This window comes from Gouania willdenowi, chromosome 13 (assembly GCF_900634775.1).
Source record: "Gouania willdenowi chromosome 13, fGouWil2.1, whole genome shotgun sequence".
Lineage (NCBI taxonomy): Eukaryota > Metazoa > Chordata > Actinopteri > Blenniiformes > Gobiesocidae > Gouania > Gouania willdenowi.
Genome location: NC_041056.1, coordinates 38,788,452 through 38,814,037, shown reverse-complemented (window position 1 = coordinate 38,814,037; position 25,586 = coordinate 38,788,452). Strand labels below are relative to the sequence as shown.

Here is a 25,586-nt window from a genome sequence, read left to right as displayed (position 1 = left end):
ACATGTTTTCAGTTCTACTAAAGAAAATTATGGTTTTGATGCAAAGGATTTAAATAAATTGAATGTAGTGATTAGCATGCCTATGGGACTCTGATTTTCTGTTTAAAAATGGCCATAATACTGTTTCTGAGGTTACATTTTGTTTCCGTTTCATCAACTTTCCCTATTTAAATGATTTTGAACTAAACAGGCTAAATAGGGTCAATAGAAATAAATACTATTATATTTACATTCATATGCTTCAGAGTTTTTGCTCACAGAAGCGAGGATGCTGAAATCGCACAATATTACAACCGCAGCCTGTTAGCTCCATTGCTATCACCTGTTTTACAGGAAAACTAGCATGAACATGTGTGATATGGTCCCAAAACATTTAAGTGAAGGTTTATGTACAGTAGCTACTGTATTTTCTTTTCATTTGGCCTGAAATCCACTACAGCCGTGTGATTACGTCGTCTCCGTTTTCTAACAACATTTGGCATATTAGATTGTTTGCTACTCTTGCTAAACATTCAGTTTACCATTTTCTGAGGGACAACAGTGTAAATTAGGGCTGCAACAAACCACTATTAACAGTCGACTAGTCATCGATTATTGAAACAATTAACCGACTAATCTGAAAACAAATCGTACAATTTTTTTGCTCTATGTTGCTACAATCTTTTAAATTTGAATAAAACTATTTCAAACTTCAAACAATTACAAACACAAAATAAATGTAATACATCAACACTAGAATCTGCTTCAGTAATAGCATTTACACATTAAAAAAAGCTGCTGACTCAATGAGCTGTTCTTCCTGTTTGTACATATTGGTCTCTCCATTAGTGTTACTGTATATCATTATTTCCTCATTTATAATGAAATTATTTCCTAAAAAAAAATACAAAGCACCTGAAAAGCAAAATAACTACAATAGTGTTTTTACTGCTGCTGAATATAGTTTATTTTATATCTGATAATGACTTACATAAAGTTACCTCAGATTTGCGTACACGAGCTCAGACCTGATGTGAGATCTGATCAAGATTTCGAAGTTCTCGTCAAAATTGATAAATTCCAAAGTTTGGTTTAAAAACGGATCGTACGTTTGATAAATGAGGGCCAATGTGTGTTGCTTCCTAACTGTACAGGTTGATTTCCTAGAAGTGGACTGAGGTAAAGTCTGTTGCCGTTCCATCATCACCTTATAAGCTGTGATGGAAGTGATCTACTCAGTTGATTTCCCAAAGCGCTGCTATTATCCACTTCATCTGTCACATGTCCAGCTTTTTTAGCCGACTCAGTATTTTGTGGATGAAGTTAAGCCAATTTCTATTTGTTACTGACATCACATCCATATGATTTGATTATCTCGGTTATGAAATTAGATTATTGAAGTTGTTTTTTTGACCTGCAGTGGATATTAGAAAACAAAAGACTTGCACTTTGAGGTTGCTGTGGATAACTTGCAGCATCCCCCTCCTTCTCACTCCTCACACTGCTCTTTTATTTTGACAGGGTGCTGCTGAATGCTGCTCTTGTTCCCTTTTCTTTTTAAGACTGAAGTTGGTTTAGCTAATCTCATTTCTCGTGATGAGGCTCATTGAGTTAATCTCTAAAAATCAAAAGGGAGACATTTGTGCATTGTTGTGCACTATTTACAGAGTAAACACGAAATAAGAGTTTTCCACTTTAATGGTATTTACCCTAATGAAGAAAGTTACAAACTATACAAAACTTTTGCACGTCAACATCATTTTGTTGTTGCACTTCTGGTTTATGAGATCTCTTCTTCTAGCCATTGCTTTATGTCACTTTTAGGCCTTCCATATTTTTTGTGATAAAATAAAACAAATGGAAAAAACACTTGAAATTCTAAAACAGAGAACGCAATCAGAACCTTTAATAAAATTATACATTCATATCAGGCTTCAATATGACACGGAAATGCCTCAAGTGAATGTTTTGGGTAAATATCACATATTTACACGCTATTTTTCACCTGTGACAAATCTTGTGTTCCATGTTATTGTTGAATTAGTGATCATGTTATCCTGTGACTGCAGAGCTTCATCTGATGTGTGTTTTTAATGTGTGATAAACAAGTGGCTCAGATTATTATGACTGCATTCAAATGTGAAAAGGCTCTGGTACAAAGACGGGTTTAGCTGATGGTGTATTAGCTGAACTGGTGATGAGTTTACATGATGACGCGTCACAGCACAAGCATTACACCTCCCATCACAAAGCTGTGTGGGATTTTGTGCAAAACGTGAGGCTAATTAAAGGTTTCACAAAGAATGTTTTGGGACCATGTCACACATTTCCATGAGATTTTCCCCTTAAACGAGAGGCTGAGGGTCTAGCAGTGTGCCTAACACCACCCTTACATGATTTCAGCATAACATCCTATTTGCATAAATCTGAAGCATATGAATGTAAAATTCATTACAATTTGACTCTATAAACACTATGTAACATGTTTGGGCCAATTTCAGGAAGTTTAACAGCCAGAAAAGTCATCTAAACAAAAGAAGATGATGAGTTGAGTTGGAATTTGGCAAATGAAGGAAAGCGTGAGCTAAAGAGAAGATGGAAAACTTAAAATTAGATTCACTCTGTTCGAAGTAGGGATGAATTGCAATTGTTTTTTTTTTCCTCAATATTGCGATTGTGATTTAATATGCGAATACTTTTTCAAGGGCCTCTTGTCATGTATTTTTCAATGAATACCAGCAATAAATCAATCTGTTTCATAATAAACAATTTCAGATTTATTTAAACTTTAAATAAATATAAAATATACATTTTAAAGCACAGATTACAACAACAAAGCAAACAAATCTGTGGCTTTACCTCTTCAACATATTTAACTAACTTAACCTTTCATGAAACATGTAAACATGAGGACTGCACACACACACACACACATATATATATATATATATATATATATATATATAAATATATATATATAAAGGTTACTAATATACAGTCAGTAACCTCCCACATACTAAAGTGCAGGAAAAATAAGGAGAACTAATATCTGCTTCAACCAATTGGACGTTTTTTAGGTAAATCAAACTCCCAACAACTTTTGACAGTATGTTCAAAGAAAAAAGTAAAATTTAAAATGAAAAAATAAATTGCAGCCTTTGCGACTAGAAAATTGTGTTTTATGATATTGCGATAATATTGCAAATGCAAATAATTGTTCAGCCTTAGTTCGGACAAAGTTATCTCCAGTTCAGCACCATGAAGACAGAAGATGGTGTGTTTGTAGGTGTAGTCTGGTCGTGGTTCAGTGGGACTTGGGTTGAGGTGTTGTTTGGTACAGTTTATGTTGGAGGATTATCTGATGACTCTATGTTCCATGTTTGCTCTAAATGGTGTCACCTGGCTGTTCCGTGTCCTTCCCGTGCTCTGTTTTCTGCTTCCACTCTCACACCGTGTGAGGTCCTGTTTGTGATGACTCATGTTTCTCTCACCACCTTCGCTCCTGGCCTGACCCCTCTGTGTGTTTTTTGTACACCCTTCTCACTTCATTAGACACTGATACCATTTAATATTGGCCATCACTCTGTTTAGCCCTTCACTCTCTGTTTTCAGTTTTTCACACACGTTTTCATCACAGTTCTCTCAGGCCACTTATTGTCACAGCTGTGTTTTCTCAGCGTTGAGTCGACTTTGCTGGACAGTTTGTTCCTCAGTCCATGTGTTTGTGTGCGTGTGTGTATGTGCGTGTGTTTGTGTGGACCCGTACGGGGCAGTGCCATTGCAGCGTCTTCCCACGTCCTGACTGAGCACGTGTGAGACACAGAGTGAGGAAACACAGGGGGTCTTTGTGCGTAAACTTCTTCTCAGCCTCCAGCCTCTCACTGGGACTCTATTGTCTTTCCTGTAACCGTCATATCTCATTTCATCTTCAACGCGCAGCCTTAAAAAGACCAATTACAGCCAAACAACAAAAAATACATTAAATATTATAGAAATAAGCTCCTCACAGCTTGTTAACAGCTTTTAAAGTAGACATATCATGCTTTAAAATCCTTCCTTTTTACATATAAATCATACAGTTGTGGTCTATATAAAGCAGAACTGCAATGCTTGGGTCTGAATTCCTCATTATTGTAGCTCCACCCCTTTTCTACCCTTTTCTGATGTGCTTCTGAGAGCAACTCGTTTTGGTGCAGTCTCTTTAAATGCAAATGAGACACTTCATACCCCGCCCCCTCTACAGGTGACACTCGGTTCAACTCCACCCTGTTCGGCCATTTTTGTAGTTTGATAGAAGAGATACGGCTATGTAGCGGCGCATAAACTTTTTATTCAGAGGTTATTTACAAAATGTCAACAACAGAAGACTTGTCCATCCAGCCTTACATGTTCCAGCCAGAGTCTGACCCGGCGGAGCGAGATGAAAATGAAGATGATGAACCTGCAGAACAAGGTCTTCATATGGATGTTAACAAGTGAGCTAGCGCCGAGCTAACGCTAGCGCCGAGCTAACACTAGCGCCAAGCTAACTTCACGAAATGCATTTTAATACAGTCTTTTCGGAGACAAAAACTGCAAAATGAAGTGACAAATGAAAACTTTAGACTTAAATTAAATCACGTAGGCCATATCATCAAGGATCTAAAACGAGCACACAGCACTAACATATGAAGACGGTGCAACTGCTAATGCTAACAAAACAATGACAGGGACGTCTTATCATCACACTTTTTAGCGTTATTTACAGCTTACCGAAGTGCTCTGTTCATCGTCTCCAAAGATAGAAGGAATTGAACCCTCAATCAGACAAAGTCTTTCAGCAAATCCTTCTTTATACTGGTGGAGGTTGCAGAAGCAGTCATCATTGAAGTGCTTCACACACAAAAATGACCTTACCCACAGATGTGGGTACATTTCCGTGAAAAATAAAACTCAACCAGGCACTTTGAAAAGGTTCTAATGCTGGGAGACGTTGTAATGAATAATGATGTAACGATTCACTCAACTCCCGATACGATTCGATTCACGATACTGGGTTCACGATACGATTCTCTCACGATTTATTTTACAAAATGGGACTGTAGACAAATGATGACTGAAAAATATTACTTTATTTTTTTTGGGAAAAAACTAGAAAATGCTGTACTATTTTCCTTTTATTTTTCATTGTCAAAAGAATTCCTTGATAAACTATTCAAAACAATGCAATTTAACTAAAAATAAATCTTGAAAGAAATAAATAAAGGAATAATACAAATGAAGAAGCCTATTCATTTAAATTCTGGTTTAAGTTTAAACTACATAATAGTTATTTTTCTTTTTAAAAGTGCAACTGAAAATGTATTTTGTGCTTTAACAATTGGACTTAAAAAAAAAACCGTCATTGCACTGATTTACCTCAGATATTTGTTTGAACCAGCAGAGGGCGCTGGTAACTCAGTGGTCGGTTGGCATGCAGAAATTCTTGCAGTGAAGAAGAGAAGCTATGCTAGCAGACAGAGCTAATAGAAAAACGTGACTTTTACAGATATTCACGTAATATTACAGATATTCTTTCGGTGCTAAAGGGGTAATGAATCATTTATTAACATGTTTAAGAGTAGAAGGCGGCCAGAAAGAAAGTAGTAGCAAATTCCGCCCACCGCTTGTCCACTACTGGACAAGAGAAGGGATAAATATATAGCGCCTTCTGCGATTCAATTTTCAAAGTATCGATGTCAATCGTGATACCTATGAATCGATTTTTAACTGCCTTACGATTAATTGTTACATCCCTAGTAATGAAGCGTGTGGGTTACTACATCCAACAACCGAACATTTTGACTTATCCTCTCATCTAGACTTGGACTACAAAATAAAAGCGAGAAATAAAAATGGCGGATTGCTCGAAGTGTTGGGCCTGGAGTCGATGTCCTAATTTGGCAGTTCCGGTTCAAATACTGTGACATTGTTCCAAAAAACGTAATAGAGAATAGAAAAAGATTGAAAAATAAGACCAAAACAGAATATAAAGATATCAACGGAGCACCTGAAGAGACTAATTTGAACTTTTCTGTACTTCTAAACACTGTAAATATACAACAAAATGCATTTATGGGCTAAAAAGTGGATTTAGCATGATATGTCCCCTTTAAATTGCCTGGCCCCTACCATTGCTCACCAGAAGGGTTACGCTGAAATATGTCATGTTGTTGGCTACACTCAGCCACTTGTTTCACATGAAAAATACCATTGAAATGTATCGTGTAGAGATTTACCAAAATGACAATTCTTGGCTGAAACCAGAAATGAGAAAACCAAGGCCGAAAATCAAAAGAAACTATTATGCTTATTATTAGAACCATTGCATTTATGGGTATAAATGTGTCCTAACTTCACTAACATTTAAAACATTGCAATTATATAAAATAATAAAGCTTCAAAGAATTCAATCAATGAAAAATATTAAATATTTATTTTGCTCTGACATTCCAACAATGCTCTGTACATAAAATGATATTGTGCAGGCCTATAACTGACTGAGCTGCAAGAAGAGAGTCAAATTAAATATGTTCTCTCATTAAAACACAAAGGGCATTTAAGTTCTTGATGAAGATCACCTTCTCTTCATTGAAATTAGCTCTTGACTCTGTGAGCGCTGCTCTTCTTTCCTGCTTTCCAAGCAGGTTCTCTGCATTCATTGCAGCCATGCGTTGCAGTGTAGGGGTTCATGTTGACGGAGGGCTACATGTAACTACAGTGTCGACGTGACACAGAAACATAAATTACACTTATGTCCCCGTCTCAACTGCTGCTCAGAAGATGCATCAGTGCTCACATGGATTGAAATACAGACATTCTGTGAGTCTGAGGACAACTTGGTCTGTTTTCAGACAAGCTTGTGTGCTGACTGCAATGTTTGCTCGCATTTTTACAACATCCTGTTTCGGTGAGGAAAGTGTTTCGCCCGGAAATCGAAAATGCGCTTTTTCAACATTTTTGGCAAAATATTTGGTATGCCGAATTTTCGGTGCATCGCTAATCTTATGTGCGCAAAACATGTGGTTTAGGGTTCAGTTTGTGTTATACTGTTACTGGTATTTCCATTTCAGCTTCAGCCAACTGGGGGATCAGCTTCAAGGTTTGCACAAAGTCTCGTGCACTCGTGTGATTAAGTAGTGCCAGAAGATATAGGCAAACTTTACATATGCATTAGTTTGCTATACTTCCTATAAATTCAGTCACCCATTGTAAATGTGTGATATAGTCCCAAATCTGCATGTGAGGGATTTTCATGTCTAATCGAGGCCTGATTTGAAATTAGATTTATTTATTTATGTATCATATTTTAGATTGTTCAGATTGTTTTTTCCAGCTCAGAACAGGAATTCAACTTTCTCTGTCTGTTTTCTGTAATCAAAGAAAATTGGATGCCCAACATCTTGCCCAACTAAATCCTACCACAGCTTTCTGGAATGTGTCCAGTATATACACAAGCCATTCATTGGCTCACACACATGAACTCCTCTGGTTAATTAAAACATTACTATTTCTGCAACACAAAGAAAACTACCAAAATAAATCATGAATACTTAAATATTGTAAAAATCGTTTCAGTCTCACGGCTGTTGGATTATGGTGTAGCTTGCATGTTGTGAGTGTGGCTTCTTTTCAGGTGATGACAGACCTGTAGTTGAAGTGTTTTGTCAATAGTGTCAGTGGCAAAACAAATGTGGGTTTTTCTAATGAAGCTGCTCAGGCTTTTTTCATGGCAGTCCTTCAGGGCTTCTATTCATACATACGTGCAGCTGGGCTCTGGTGTTGGAACTGAAAGTAAAACAGCTAGGGGGACGTTTATGGCTCCTCCTCTCTTTTTTGTAGAAATCACTGCACTTCTGCTCACACACAACCTCATAAAGAACACAGTGAATCTGTGTACGCATGGAGCCAGTGTTTATTTTAATAGCAACTTCATTTAGTGATTAGTGAAGAAAATTAGACTAAAGCTGTGTTCAAAATGGCACACTCTATACTATGCACTATAAACTCAATGACTGTCTACTTTATACTATAAGTATAGTTAGGAGGATTAGCATGGTGAGCGTTACCACTGAAGTTTCCTAAGATGCATTTGGAACCTACAAAGACAAAAACCTGAATCACACTGATTCATTCATTTCATTTGATCCATAAAACTCACAGAAACACATTTCATTCCCACATTTCTGAGATTTTCGGAGACCTTCAAAATAAGAGCCCTATTTACAAAAGCGTTAAACTAATAGAAGACAACAAGAGATGCTTTTGCTTTGAAAGGGAGACGTTTGATTTTCAGCTTAAAGCTGGTCCCTACACAATTTCACATTCCGCTCGCAATGCATCATGGGGCAGTTTAGTATGACTAGTGTGCCCACTGTGGATACTTTAAAAATGTTCCCATATAGTAAACAGTAGAAGTCCCCACGACTTCAAATCCTGCACGTGCGTTTTATTATTTCCTGAAAAAAAAAAAAAAAAACTCTAACCCTTTTTCTATTAACTCTGACACCTATACAACATCACCATTATTCTGATACACACAAAACATTGGAAAACACCTTTCTACCTACATACAGCATCACTACCTACGGCAGGGGTCTGCAACCTGTGGCTCTGGAGCCTCATGTGGCTCTTTGACTCTTTTGCAATGGCTCCCTATATCTTTAAAAAAATTAGTTATTTTTTTCAGAGGCTATTAATGATTAATGATAAATAAAACAATGATATAACAATTTGTTAACCTAAAAATGAATCACATTGTGCAATGACTCGGCCACCTTCCTACTTCACCTCCTGCAACATCTACAGACCATCAATTTTAATGCACCTGTGGCTAACCTAAGTTTTAAATCCCTGGTAAATAACTAAACCAACAAAAACACTATTCTGGAAGAAAACAGAGATTTTAATTGTGTGGGGATGGATTTATTTAACCGCCAATGTGCCAGTTAAATATGCATGTTTTATGTGTGGCAAGAAATTAGCAATTAGCATGTGTTGATCACATGATCATGTGCTATTAGGGATGTAACGATTAATTGTAAGGCAGTTAAAAATCGATTCATAGGTATCACGATTGATATCGATTTTATGAAAATTGAATCGCAGTACTTTTTTTAACCAGCATAGGGCGCTATCCAGAAGTGTAGGCGGCGGGCGGAGTCTGCTAATACTTTCTTTCTGGCCGCCTTCTACTCTTAAATATGTTAATAAATGATTCATTACCCCTTTAGCACCGAAAGAATATCAGTAATATTACTTGAATATCTGTAAAAGTCACGTTTTTCTATTAGCTCTGTCTGCTAGCATAGCTTCTCTTCTTCTCTGCTAGAATATCTGCATGCCAACCGACCACTGTGTTACCAGCGCCCTCTGCTGGTCCAAACAAATAAGATGTAAATCAGTGCAATCGTTTTTTTTTTTTTTTTAAAGTCCAATTGTTAAGGCACAAAATACATTTTCAGTTGCACTTTTAAAAAGAAAAAGAACTATTATGCAGTTTTGCTTTGTTTACGATAGAACCAGAATTTAAATTAATAGGCTTCATTTTCATTTGTATTATTCCTTTATTTCATTTAAGATTTATTTTTCGTTAAATTGCATTGTTTTGAATAGTTTATCAAGGGATTCTTTTGACAATAAAAAATAAAAGGAAAATAATACGGTATTTTCAGTCATCATTTGACTACAGTCCCATTTTGTAAAATAAATCGTGAGAGAATCGTATAGTGAACCCAGTATCGTGAATCGGGAGTTGAGTGAATCGTTACATCCCTAGAGGCTAGTAATGTTACAGCTTTAGAATGTTGTCTTGTTGTGTGTTTGGGTGCCAGAATAGGAGGAAAAATGTTAGTGGACGTAAATTGAAGTTTTATAGGATTCCAGCTGACACTCGTGCTCAGAAAAAACAAAGACAATTGTGGTTTTGCCTGCAGGCTAAGCCCCGCCCAATCACAATGTTTACAAACAATCAAAGGGTCTATAGGCTTTGACTTCCTGTTTTTGAGACAATTGTCAATCAAACTGTGCACAAAAACAAGGTTGCGCGTCACAACAGCAAACAGGTAAATATTATTTTTGGCTCTTACCTGACCCATAGACCTACTGTATATCAATGCAACCCAATGCCAACTTATGTTCCGTGATTGGCGTGCAGAAAAGTAGAGGCGTGGCTTCTGGTAGATTGGCAGGGCAGTAGGAGGAAGTGAGGTTGTTTAGGGCGGGACATCGAGACGTTTCTCAGAAATTCCGGATATCAGCTTTAAATATTTCAGATCATCATAGTAGAAATAAACTTACAGAGTACCTGTGCTATTGTTGTATATGTATGTATGTAGTCTTGCACATGAACTTGTTTAATGTATTAACAATAAACTTAATATCTGCAGTTATTTGGGAAAAAAAAAAGGTCGTTACTTTTTTTATACCCATAGAGAGAGTCATGGCACTTCACAGTAATAGATTGTAAAGGATGTTGATTTTATTGGTGCATTTGACCCTGTGTGTAGTCATACACATTTGTAATCATATCACATGGATAATCTTTTGAATTGTGGACCCCCAAGTTACAATTCAAGGCCTGGAAGTTATTATTATGTGTGCGGTTCTTTGCAACCATGCCAAGACCCCATCTGGCTGCAAAGCAGTGTCCACATCCATCATCTATGATTAACCAATGGAGTACAGTTGTTCACATAATGCTAAACAATGCAGACTTTCTGGGGAAATGAATCCTGGGGCTGTTGAAGCTGATCAAAAACTGTTTCATTGCATTTTTTCACAAAAAAAAAAAAGCGATATTTCTAAAAATTCGACAAAGTATAATTGCTTTTTGAACGAGTTTCTATTAAAGGTTGTTTTGGAGATACTTCACTGCTGGAAGATGGACGTTCAAAACTTTTTATAACACACTGCATTCCCCCATTACTACCTCCAAAAAGACAATTTTATCTGCAGCGCTTGTATATATGTACTGTCTGTATTTATCCTTTCTTTCATTTGTCCCATATTCTTTATATTTATTATCATTATTATTATTGTTTCTGGTTTGTGTTTTGCACTAGCTGCCAAGTCAAACTCCTTTTGCTGTTTTAAATTCTGGTTTACAGTCTAATGTGGCAGTAATAATTTTTATTTTTAAGTATAATACTAAATGTCTTGGTCTCCTCTTCTGTCCACACGTATTGCGCCATGGTTTCTCAGAGAGAAGTGGTCGTGTGACGTGTAATTGCAGGAAACATTTTTCCATTGAGCTTCTGCAATACATTTAAACATTGAAATGTCTGAAGTTCACTGAAACAAAATATAAACGCGATACTTTTGTTTTTGCTCCCATTTTTCACGAGCTGAACTCAAAGATCTAAAACATTTTCTATATACTGTACACAAAAGACCTGTTTCTCACAAATATTATTCACAAATGTGTCTAAATGTGTGTTAGTGAGCACTTCTCCTTTGCAGAGATAATCCATCCAACCTCACTGGTGTGGCATATCAAGATGCTGATTAGACAGCATGATTGTTGCACAGGTGTACTGAAAAACCTCCTCATGAAAACGTACATTTTTTTTGTCATATTTGAGCTTTTTTTAATTTCAGGTGTTTCCATTACCAACTTTTAGTGCGCTGTTTAGATCTTGTAATGGAAACTCACCTAAAGAGAACTTATAGGCACCATTAAGTCAAGCCTAGATTTTATGTCCCTTATTGGTCCTAATACTTTGAATTTCCTGTTTAAAATGATTCAATAACAAACTGCAGTATCACCTGAAGCTCTGATCAATAATTATCAGCCATTCCTCTGCTCTCCAAACTTTGCCCTCATCCTAACTGCACATCAAAGATCTAAATTCAAATCACATGCTCAAGTGGAGGTTGTGCACTGAGCCAAAGTTGTTAGCGCGCTCTCTCTCTCTCTCCGTCCTTTACCTTCCTGTTCAGTCTGTCCATCCCTGTACCCCTGCCTTTCCTGCCTCTTACATTTCTCTAATTCATCCATCCATCGTAGCCTTTTCTTCCATCTGTTTGTCCAGCTCTGGCACAGTGTGAGAGAGGTCCTGGGGGGTTGGCATGGCAGCGTGGCACAGGCATACAAAACTCCCTGGTAGCACCCCCAGCCCGGGGTTCCCCTACTGGGGGATCGGAAAAGCATTATTTACTGTAAACTCTTTTCCGTCACAAAACTATTTCTCCTCCCTCAGCGGTTTGTTATTCACTTTGAGAATAGTTTAACGTCCCTGCTGCTTCTGGAGCTTTTGTCAAACTTCTAAGAATAACACATGAAAGAACACAAAAACCAACCAATCAACCAAGACCAAACTGTAGTAAGAGCAAACCACGGTATTCAGAGACGTTTTTCAAATTAAAAGTCAAACTGAATCCAAACTTTAATGAATGCTTTTGTACAAATAATCCCACTTTAATTCACACCTTTAACACATTTCATTGAGCCTTTAGAGGAGTAAAGGAGGACTGTAAATCCTGCTCCAACACAAAGAGATGTTTGTTACAAAGCCCTCTGCAGAGCGGCATAATGACACCATCAGACTTACTGTAGCTTTGTTGGAGCAGCGAGCGACCTGTTCAGTACTCTGTATCAACAGCCCTGTTAGAGAGATTTCTTTAAGTTTAAGGACAAGAGTAGCTACTGTCGTGCTTTTATTTGGGTTCATAGAAATGACTTTAAAAGGTCAAAGCTATTTTTGGTACTTGTTCTAAATCTAATATTGTTTTTCCCATTTACTGTCAAATTTGGCCTGCTTTAAAAAAAAAATATATATATATTTTAAAAACGTTATTTCATTATGTGCATGTTTATGCACATGACAAAAAAAAAACAAAACTTGAATCCAAGAATTTGTAACACAAACAGGTGAAATTACTTTTAAATTATAGTTTATTTTATTTCCCTCACATTATTAATCTAAAAATAATCATTGTTTTTTGACTATTTTTTTTAAACAACACAAACTTTATTTACATTGTTACATCATTACAGGGTTTCAAACAATCTTAAACTACACTTTAGCCTTGAGGTGTGGAAATATATTCAAATGTAAATGAATATAAGTAATAATAATGATAGTTATAGATACATATTTCACTCTATCATTATGGTTTTAAATACTAAACACGGTCTGTAATTCAACATCACTTCCAGTGCGTTCTAAGCATCCTTAGCAACACCATAGCAACAGGATAAAGCATGATGACATTTCTCAGTAGAAATGTCATCAAAATGAAGCTGAAGTCACAGGCTCTCTTAATATGTAGCAGTTTCCGGTGAAAATTTAACAAATGCCTGCCATGTTTTCCCTTTTACAAATGAGATGATAAGGTGGTCACGTGACCTAATGTATGCCCTATAGAAAACACTAGGAAAATGATGCGTAATATTTCTACGCGCTCATAAGTGTATGTGTAGGATGTTTACAGTGGACAAGCGTAGTCATTCTACACTTTGGGGTGAGACTGGGTTGGTTGTTCATATGTCGGCTGTCTTCCCTGAACCCTCCCCATTGCCTAGAGCAACAGGGATTATAGATTCAGTTTAAATATTCATGGATTTCTGATGTTTTGTTTTCCTTAAAATGTGAAATTTTGATCTTGATTTTTGGTTTTTAGAAACTGGCTGTAAATGCCTCCATGTGTGGTATTGGAGTAACTGAGTTTTCTGGTATTTTTAGAAGAATACCAGATGACAAACCATTTAAAAAGACAACTGCTATCATTGATGTTCTGCTTATAAAAAAAAAAAAAAACCATAGAAGATCATTTTAACAATTTGATTGTAAAGGTTTTTCAGAATATCCTAGACTAAATGTGTCTGAAGCTCTTCACCTAAACCTAATGCATGTGATGACGTGGAACAATTAAAGAAATCCCTTCACAGTATTTGAGTTGGGAGTGTTTCTCGCTCCTCGGCTCTGACTTCCAGGACAATGATTTGTGGGCGACACATTTATCTGGGATCCATTACCTCAGGCAGTGCCTGCTTCTGCCAGTGCTCCACATAATGATGGGCTTTGAGCAGTAACTCCTTTGTACTAAATGGATGTTTGTTTACTTCCTGTGGCCACATGCAAATGTTAGAGGATTGATCTAAGGGCCTATTTCTGCGCTCCGTGTTTGGGTGTTTGTGCATTTCTTTTGCTTTTGAAGCTTCTTTAGTTAATTAAACCTGGGCTTGGCCATCATGAATGTGGCCAAGGCTGCAATGCACACATCCATCTTGGGTTGAGCAGCGGTTGGCATTCAACATTAAAAACCCCAAATCTCTCTTTTCCTCCTGGTTTTTCCTCCAGTTTCAAATAGTTTGTGGACATTCCTCTCCTACTCCCACATTAGACCCTCTCAGAACCTAACCAGTGTATTCCAGGCTAACCAGGCTATAACTCCACATAATGAAAGGCTGTTGATATTATTTCTACCATCCCATGCAGGGATGGGCGATATGTAGTCTAAAAAAAATCATCCCGATAATTTCTGGTATTCATCACGATGACAATAAAACTTACGATAAATAAAAACAATAAATAAATAAAACAATTCCCTACTTAAACTACGAACAGGTCCCTTACAAACACAAATACATTTGAATACATCAACAAGACACATTAAAAAAGGCTGTAATAACTGCTGACTCAAAGAGCTCATGGGCTGATATTTTATATTTGTGCATGTGGGTCACTATTAGTGTTGTTCTATGTCATTTATTTCCTTTTACTGCAGCTGAATCTTGTTTATTTAATATCTGATAATGAGTTACTTAAAGTTATAGTTGATATATTATCTCTCTGATTTCCTATAATTAAACCGGATCAAGTTGATGATTTAATACTTCATGATATTTTGGTGTAATAATCACAATAGTTACATTAGCTGTACTGTCTAATGGGACCAGCTTTGTCCTGTGAACACGTGAAATGTAATGAATAAATATTGTTTCACAAGTTCGGATGGCTGAATAGTGACGTTAGTTTATGGTAAGTTTTATTTCTCACGAGGTGTGACATGTTGGCTTTTATCCTTCCATACAAGTGTTAAATCTGACCATAAACAGTAATCTGTCTATTTTTTACTTGGTCTATTCCTTATATGGAGCTTTAGCTCTTAACCCAGTCAGTGTGTTGTACGGCAGCACACAGACTGATTTTCACTAACTAACTAACTCTGTTAACTTTCCCCATTCATTCTCAATGGTAATTCTTTACAGTACGGATGCAGTACACTTTTTGGACACCAGTGTCAAGTTGGGGGCGCTGTTTCGCTCCTTCCGCAGAGTTAAGGAAACACTGTTGTTGCTAGGTGTTTATCAATCACAGAGCTTCGTAGACTTTCCCAGTTTACCAAGTTTTATTGCAAAGGTTGTTGACATCAACAAAGGTACGTGTTAAAAAAATACTTATAAACTCATTCATGCTGAATTAACACTTTCAAATTAATCTAGTACCGCATTTTTTTTAAGTTAAATTAATAAGATAAAGTCACTGTACTGTAGATAAAGGTATAACAAAATAAATAAATAACAAAATATATATATAATACTGTACTTGTATTGTTTGCCTTTTCTTTTTGTATTGTCAATATTTTAGTTTATAAATAGCTGTTTATTTATTTGTTGATATACTGTAAAATAGTTTTGATATTTGCACATATGTTTACAATTATTAAAATCGTATTCATGCATTTTATTCATTAATTTTATAGTCAGCATTTTTTATATTTATTCATTCATTTATTTTTAAGAAAAAGAAAAAAAACTAATAATGACAGCGACAACCACATGACAGCTGTTTCATATTAGATTCAAGATTATAAAACAATTCTCAAATATGTTGTAAAAGTTTGGATCAAGGCAGGCCCAGACGGGACTCGATCCTACCTGTGGCTGTTCTAGCTCTATGGGTATACATATATTTTGTGTGTTTTTTATTTTTGTTATTTTTTGTGTCCCTTGTGTATTTTTTTTGTCTTTGAAAAATACAGTTAATTTTTACATTTCCAGCTCAGCTTTAAATGTGATCAGGATTAATCTGGATTGATGACATCACATTGTGCTTTGCACTGTTCCATTGACGCTATAGCTGTGAACATGTCTACCAAAGACAAACAGAAGTAGATAACCCACACAGATTTCAAAGCCTACATTGGAATTTTTGATTTTGTTTAGAATTAATTCCAACAGCAGTTTGTGGGATGCAGAGTGTGGTCGAGAAATTGTATTTTAAAATTGTATTTGCACACAAATTAAATCATCGTTTGACCAGGAACACTAAAAGTATCACTGAATTGTGTAATTGTGTGTATATATATACTGTATATATATTTATTTATTTTTTTTAATCAAATTATTTGTTATATATTGGGCAAAATTTCTGGGTCCGATACTTTTTAACATATTATTTTCATGAAAGATTTCACCCACGGAAATATCAAGTGTGTATTGCTTAATAAAGCAGAAAAATGCTAGCTTTCTAGTTCTGCTAGTTTTTTTGTAATGCAGTTTTCGTTAATGATTTTCAGCACTTTTCCTTTTCTTTTCCCCTCCATTATCATCATCCGTATCCATGGAAACCTGAGAACAACTTTCTATAGTGAATTTTTAAAAAGCCAATGAATGACATTAGGTACCATTGAGTTGTAGCGCAGTGTGTGATGGCTGTCATCATTCAACCCCATTTTAAACAAAAATTAGGAAGATTTCAGCACTGCTAAGTGAGCTACTGTATCCTTTAAATTCCATGATTTTCAACATCCCAAATGCGCCCCGAATGAATATTATGCATGCTCAGATCAAGATGAGGCTTAGGGCCATAAATATCAAATAATGGTTCAAAATCTGTGATGTTGACAAGAATCTTAAATTGATAATATAATCTAATATTAAGAAATGAACACAACTGGAGCGTCAAACTGTACATGTTATAAGCGTGTCAGAAATGTCCTTGGGGTGTTTTTGGGGCCATTGTTAACATTAAAGAAACACTTCTGACAACTGTGTATGAGACTGCATTAGCCTCTGGGACACTGTGTGGCTACACTTTTCTGACAAAGCATAAAGAACACACAATATGAAAATAAAGAATTGTAGTTTATAAGCAAACAAATACAAAATAATGACTTCCTCAGCTACTTGAACTATAACTGATACAGCTCTTGTATTAACATCCCACCACTACCTCTCTAATATTCCCTCAAATGTTCCATTATCTGCTCAATCACTGCACACACAAAAAAAGGTTCTTCAATGTAAAGTTCCTGTCCCTTTACTACCAAGCCGTGCCTTACGCATGTGTTGACTTGTTGTTTGCAGATGTATGGCCGCTACACCCAGGAGCTCGGGGTGTACGCCAAAGAGGAAGCGGCTCGGCTGAGGGAAAGCGGGCAAAGGAAATCCATCTCTGCGACGCGTAATCTGGATCTGCTGGAGTACAACAAGGGGCGTTGTGCCAAGTGTCGCAGTAAGTGTGAAATTCCATCGATTTTTAGGGTGGAACCATTGCTGTAGCACGAGCTGTGCAACCTCTACCAGGACAACCGTTAGCTTTACAAGCTAACCTCAATGACACGGAGTGTTACACAGGTTCATCCACAGGTACTCCACACCCCACAATGCAATGCATCATACTTTTCCAACACTGTCAACCTTTGACATTTGTTTGTGAGCAAATGATGTTGCCCTTATTGATCTGTGGGGCCTACATGATGGCCCTCATTTATCAACCATTCGTACGTTCAGTTCTTAGCGTACGATGTGCGTTTGAACAAATTTACGCAAGCTTTGTTATTTATCATTTCTGAAGTGAGCGTACGCTATGATCAGATCTCACGTCAAGTAGGGATGGGCGATAATGACAAAAAAAATATCCCGACAATTTCTGGTATTTATCACGATAACGATAAAAACTATTTAAAAAAAAAAAAAATTCACAACTTAGTGTAAACAGGTTCTTTACAAACACAAATAAATGTGAATACATCAACACTAGACACATTTAAAAAGGCTACAATAACTGCTGACTCAGGAAGCGTTCATGAGCTGAAATTTTAGGGAATATATTTGTGCATGTGGGTCACTGTATTAGTGTTATTGTATGTAATTCATTTATTTCCTGATTTGAAATAAAATTATTTTCAAAAAAAAAAAAAAAAGAACCACATGAAAAGCACAAATAACTTCATTAGTGTTTTTACTGTTGATGAATCTTGTTTCATTTTTTCTGAAAATGAGTTAAACAAAGTTATGGTTTATAAATAACTCTCTGATTTCTTATAATTAAACCAGATCAAGCTGATGATTTAATCAATCAGTATATTTAGGTGTAATAATCACAATAGTTACATTAGTATAATGGGACCAGCTTTGTCTGTGAACACGTGAAATATAATTAAAAAATATTGCCTTTCACAGATTGGGATGGATTAATAGTGACATTATTATTTATGCTAACATTTCTTTCGCACGTGTAACATGTTTAGTTTTTATTCTTCCATACAAGTGTTAAATCTGACCATAAGCAAATTGATGACTCTCTTTTTTTACTTGGTTATTATTCCTTATATGGAGTGGTTAGCATTAGCTCTTAGCCCAGTCTGTGTGTCAGTGTGTTAGCTTAGCATAGTTAGCTTTAGTTGAGATTCCATTTCATAATAGTTGCTACAGGTTCATCTCTGTACCCACGTTTGTGGAACCATACACTGTATACAGCAAAGCAGAGAGCCCACAGCTGTGTTTGAATCAGCTTGGTAATTGTAGCCATGTTGTTTGTTCCCCTGATAATAATACATTGGATTTTATATAGCGCTTTATCATAGACACTCAAAGTGCTTTACAGAATTAAGGCATTATTCTTTCACTCCACACTTAGTGGTGGTAAACTACTATTCTAGCCACAGCTTCCCTGGGGCAGACTGACGGAAGCGAGGCTGCCATAGTGCGCCATCGGCCCCTCCGACCACCACCAACACTCACTCACACACTACATTCATACTAGGTAATGTGGGTGAAATGCCTTGCCCAAGGACACAATGACAGATACCACTGTGGCACCTGGAAGTCTCAGTGGTCTCACATCCAACGACTAACCAGACCCAGACCTGCTTAGCTTCACAGATCTAATGAGATGGAGCAATGACAGGCTGATATGGCTTTAGGGGCCATTTGACTGAAAGCTTGGGAAATGAAATTTGTTTTATTTGCATTGATCCAATTGTGCAGATCTATTTTTCACAAATATATGACATCAATAAAATGGCTCAGATTCTGAAAAAGCAGCATTGCACACTCATATTACGGATGAATTATCTAAAATTAGCCAGATTTAACCACATGGAGTCTATTATGAATAAAAACCGCTACTTCACATGTCCAGCCACAAACACACTGGTTTTAAGCTTCCAGTCTTTTCAAACTTTTCATGTGGTCCATTGTGTATGAGCTAGATGTAAAGACGAGGTGGTTCACAATGTCAGGATAAGTCACTCCCAGGAAATAAGACATCTTCAATCTATTTATCAACAGGAACATTGTAGGGGTCATTCCCACCGATCAGAACCAGTTTCTCCTTGTACATCTCAGCTTCTGGTAAAGTGTCAACTTAATCAATGGCCTCCGACATATTGAGACCAAACGCAGACGACCTTTGACAATCGTTAAGCACATGGGCAGCTTTCAATAAATCAGTGTCGGCGTCATGGGGGGCATTCACGGGCAGTGCCCCCCAGCTGACCCCCCCCACACACACACACACACCCTTCCCGGCCTTTACAGGGGAGTTTTTTTTTATTAATCAAAGATATCTGATTGGCTATTAACTGACTGTGTCCATTCACTGACAGAGGATGGAGTCTGCTCCATAGATACAGTATAATATACTGTGCTGAAATTTTTAACGTTTGTGCTATTGAACGTACTCTAGAGCTGTTGTTAGGATCAGTGTGTATATGTCTATGGCCTGCTCTGTTGATTCACGTGACGTCACTCACATTGCTGCATCGCGACAAAGCGAGAGCGCTAAATTCAGATGGAGAGCAGGAAGCTTCAGAAATGAGTCATCTGAAATCATCAAAATGCTCCAGTTGTTCTAACCGAGAAAAGGAAAATAGATTTTATAGAGTACCGAAGTTTGTCGTTCACTAAGGTGAGAAATGAAAAAAGCTCACAGAACAATGGCGTATAAAGTGGATTTTAAACCTACGTCTGTGGTCGGGAGGAGCAGAGTCTGCTGATGCTGTAGCGACCACTTCATAAGGTATGTTAGCGAGTTAGCTTTATTTTTATGGCTGTGTTTAAATAGCATTAAGAATTCGTGTACCCTTCATTCTTTGGTTATTCCATTTTAAAACCAAATCAAAATAACAAATAAACAGTGGTTATTTTGTTTTTCTGATTTAAAACCAAAACAAAAACCAGATAAACGGCGTTTTTGTTTTTTTATTTATTTTTTTTAACTTCTTCTGTTTGTGTGATATTTATGGATAAATTAGAGCGAGAACTGAAGTCCGCTGCACCTGGTTTCCCTCCCCAGGTCCTGGACCAGGTTTCCTCACACAATAGGACCGTTTAGGAGTTATTTCAGCAGTTTTCTGGTCCTGCTCATGTTTTCATTCAGTCTGTGGATGTTTCAGTATGAATCTGCTCACACTGTAGTTTTGTTTCACGTGTTACAATCCAAACAGTATCCAAATAAACTGGTGACTGGCTATTAACTGTGAGGCTGGTGTGAGGAACAATAGGTGTTAGAACTTCTACCATTTGACACTTTTGCAACAAAAGATGCTACTCAGAACGGAGGGTTTTTGTGCCCCCCGCAGTTTTCTTAATGACCCTCCAGTTAATGCTGCCTGGCGCCGACTCTGCAATAAATTAAAAAAAATAACACTGTTATTTAAGTAAACACACCGACACAGGTGCATCCGTATAGGGCCGTCATCTTCCAAGATGACGCTGAGTCAACGTGCTGTGACGTCAGTCGAAAGGGTCTATAGCGCAAATTACAACAGTAATCATCTCGAAGTGCCATCAAAATATAAAATTTGTGTCTATTTATAGTTCGCCCATAGTAAATGTTTTTATAATTATAAAAGTATTTATAATTATTCCTATTTAAAGCTTTTCTTTTGCACTCCAAACTGTTCACATATTGTTTGTTCAAAAGTAGTTAAATAAAAATACAGATTTTTTTCCTAAGAGGACAAATAGTCATGATTAAAATATATTGGTCAAATGATCGTGATAATAATTTTGGCCATAATTGTGCAGCCCTAACTCAAATATGCACCTGCGTTCATGCAAGGTTGATAAATGAGGGCCAATGTGTTTATCTGATCAAAAATACTGTAACTGTCTCTTTAATGAGCTTTAATGAGCTTCATAGTTTACAGCTTCCTCTATAGATGCAGATTACCCATAAATCATTTTTTGCATTGGTGATGTTTGGTGAATAAACCGGATTTATGTTGTGGGGAAATAAACAAGCCTGGTAGACTTTCATTAGGACAAAAACATTAACAGCAAACAGTCAGTCAGGTTTCTCACTGTAATCTAATAATTCACTTAAAGTGACATATTATTACAACAATATTCTATGATTCCATGTGCTATAATTTGATGCTTTATCTGAGAGATGAGAAAGCAGTGATGAACAGTGTGGGTGTTATAATAGACAGGCGAGAAGGTGTCAGAGTGGAACTGTTCAACTATTAGTCATAAAACGGGACAAATGGCTGAGTTCACAGACGGTGTGTCAGGAAATGTCAGAACGTCTCCACTCCAAAAACAAAACATGAAAGATGAACAACTTCTTCTTTTCTTTTTTAAAACACATTTTATTACGTCATTCGTTCAGGTTTTGTTAAAGAAAGGGTTCTCAACCTCGGGCTCAGGACCCCATTTGGGGTCGCAAGACACTGGGAGGAAGTCGCCAGATGCCTTCCAGAAACTCTGAGCCTATTTTTGTTTATTTTTACCCTTTTTCTGCCACTACACCAAACTTGCCATATTTTTTGTTTACCTATTTTCATCACTTTTTCATCATATTTTTGCTCCTTTTAATGCGTTTTTGCTACATTTCTCCCATTTCTGTCACTTCTCCATCACATTTCAATGCTTTCAGCATCTTTTTTTTACTTTCAAGACATTTTCGGGACTTTTAAACCCTTTCCACTACTTTTCTCACCTATTGTTGCATATGTTGACCCATTACTGTCACATTTAACCTCTTTATATATCATGCCTATTTTTTGTTAATTTAACTGCATTCACGATCTGTCATGCCCATTAGTTGCCAGTTTACACTAATTGTTCTGATATTAACCCTTTTTACCATTTTTCTGTCCATTTTTGGCCACTGTAATTTGCAACTTTTTGCCAATTTATGTGATTTTTAAATCCAATTTCACCACCTTTTCCACTATTTTTGGCCACTTTTAACCCTTTTTTTAATTTCAGATTAAAACAAGGATTTACATCTTTAAGATGACTATATAGTATGGCACAAATAATACTACATTTCCCAGATAACAGTGAATATTATTCAGGTAAATAAATAAATGTGGTTATCACAGATTCATAGAACAATGGACCATCATTTTACTGACTTTATGGATGGACCCCATAAATCTCTCCCCTTTATTCCCCCTCATAGATGACCCTGTCTCCACATGACTGTTCTTTAATGTTCATGTCTGTGTTCGACCACCTTCAGTGGGGGTCAATCCCCGGTCTCTGGAACCTTTATTTTGGAGGTCGTGGGCTGAAAAGCTGTTGGTCACCGTGTTACAGGACCAACATATATTAACATTATTTTAACATTCACTCGTATCAGCTGTTCAGAGTTTTCACTTGACCTAATGTTGAAAACACCACCAAAGCATGGGGAGAACATGCAAATTCCACCCCTGCGTCCTCTCGCTGCTCACCTTATTCCTTTTCATTCTTTTTCCTCTTCTTTTGGTTCAGTTTCCTGCTCCTCTGTTTTTTTTTTGTCTCATTACCTTTAATACAATGTGACCCTGACATCCATTCATGATGAATTCTGACACTAAGTCTACACCACCAAATAAAAGGCTTTACCTTTAAAAACCTTCCAATAGGTCACACATTAAACTAGTTGGATTTTTACTTCACTTCAAAAGTTTTTACTCATTTTAATAATAACAATCAAGCATCATCACCTGTTGAACTCAAAGGCTTTTATTAAGTCTGTTTAATCATGGAGTTCAGGCGCCCTCTGCTGGTTGTAAGTCATTCTTACACTCATCACAAATCACTACTGAAACCTCACAGTAACTTTAGCTTTTGTTTTAGTTTTAAGGAACTCTATAGAATGCTTTTGAACAAAGACTCTAGTGTTATATACAAACACATCTACAAAGAATTTATCCAACTCGATGTGTAGAAGTTATAAACTTTCTTTTATTTACAATATCTAGCATAAATCTACCTCGTAGACCAGACGTGGATAACTGGCGGCCCTCGTTCCAATTTTGTGCTGGCCCCAATTTGAACTAAATGACTTAAAAGACCAAAGAAAATTACCAAAAAATACACTAGACAACAAAACTACACAAAATCAAAGCACAAATAAAAACAAAGAAATAACGGATAAAAAAAAAAAAAAAATCAAAGATTAACAAATATACACTTAACTAAATCGAAAAACCTCCAAATTCAAAACTTCAAAAACACACCAAACAACAACCAAAATACACGAGAAGACAACAAAAAAAAAAAAAACACAAAATGAGAGAAAAATACACAAAATGACAACAAAAAGTTGTATTAATTAATTCTCAGGTTGGTCATTATTCTAAAAGCTGAAATGGATGTTGATAATGTGGCCCTATGATCAGACAATAACATCTGTGTGGCTCCCGCTGTCATCACGTTGCCCATTCCTGTCCTTAGACCCATGAATCCCTTCCTACACACAGATTACTTATGTCCCATGAGCTCATATAAAGGGGGCGAGTGTGATATTAATATCATGCCTCACCCTCTCACAGAAACTTGCCACAAAATGATCACATCATTAGAGTAATTGAAATCATATTCGAGTCATATCAAGTACGTGACCGGGAAGTGAAGCGTTACACATTTCAAGATATCTTTAGCTCTGCAACACTTAAGAGTCTCTAAATCCTCCGAAATGTCCGTGAGGAGGTTCTGTGCCCAACACCAGCTAAAGCCAGAAGGACACGTTTCGGATGCACAGTTGGAAGCAACGATCTTGTCATGCCGAACTGCCGTTAGCATAGCTGTTAGCGTCGGATGAGAGTAGACTTCAGGGTCACGTACTGTGGCCAATCGGTAATGGAGAAAACAAATAATAATTTCTGTTTTTCGTTTTCTGTACTGAAGCAAAAGAGCTTGAATTTGAAAAACATTTTGGTTTTGGAAACAAATATCAAATAATGACTGTTTTTTTTTTTTCATGTTTTTGTTACATATCGAAAAACGAATGAACAAATGATACATGGATTCATCCACAGTGTTTTCTTATTCTTCTGTTGCAGCTGCCAGAACATTAAACCATAAACCATAAAGCTTTTTAGCAGATATTTTTTGTTCCCTCTACTTTTTGTTTTACCTCTCCATTTCTGGCAATCCAATTTTAATCTATTTACCGACATGTTGGCAAGTCAGGAACTGAATGTCTAGCGTTGACTCAAGTCTCCCTCGGCACATTTTTGAAAATAACTTGTTATGGGGGGAAAAAAACGTAAGAGCAACATAAAGGGCCTCTTTTACTGAGTGACAAAAAACTTAATTAATATTAATAATCAGAATTTTATTTTTTGGGAGGATTGGGGAGGAGGGCCCCCCCGCAGGCCTGGGCCCAGTGCAATTGCTCCCGTTGCGACCCCCGTAGAACCAGCCCTGGTTGTGAGGCACTGAGGGAAAACAGTGTTTCTATAGGAAGTAGGGTGTTACTGTAGCCTTAAAAGAAAACCCATGCTTGTAACAAATACAGTATATCATATCCAAAAGAAGACACTGAAATCAACATGATTCAGAATCAATACATACTTTCAAAGTTTAATGGAATCTTCCATGGCGTAACGTCTATTTTTAGTTCAAATTTGAAAATGTGAGCTCCTTGGTAGAAGTATTAAGTGTCCTCTAATGTGCCGTTGCCAAATACGTTCTTACACAACAATCGTCTACTTTGGTTTGTTTTAAAGGGAAAATTAATCACATCCAAACAAGTAAACAAGTAAAAGCCAGAAGTAAACGTTCATTTCCTGTAATGATGAACAGCTGGTCAGTCTTTATCTATTGATGGCCAATCATCAAACAGGGTTTATTCCTCACGCACGTGTAGGAAAAGGTGAAATTATTGGATTACAAGTACTCACATTACTGTAATTGAGTTGTGTTTATGGGTACTTTGAGTATATTTCAGAATTATGAATTTAAAAGAAGTAAAGTAATTCATTGCATTTCTACACCCAACCATTACTGCGTAACGGTTGTTTTAAAATGATCGACAAACTACAAAAAAATGAACGGACCAGACAACAATCAAATGCATCACATCAAAGCCGACCAATCAGATGCACCGCAGCAAAACCGCTTTAAATGCTGT

At 36.7% G+C, this 25,586-nt stretch overlaps 1 protein-coding gene across 2 annotated transcripts in view; it reads left to right on the top strand.

Moving 5' to 3' along the window:
• Nucleotides 1–25,586, top strand: part of clcn2c (chloride channel 2c) — a 203,909-nt gene that overhangs the window by 40,508 nt on the left and 137,815 nt on the right. For both annotated transcript variants that reach the window (XM_028464291.1, XM_028464289.1), the window contains exon 2: nucleotides 17,312–17,459. In XM_028464291.1, the coding sequence (XP_028320092.1) occupies nucleotides 17,312–17,459 (148 nt within the window). The remainder of the gene's footprint in view (nucleotides 1–17,311; nucleotides 17,460–25,586) is intronic.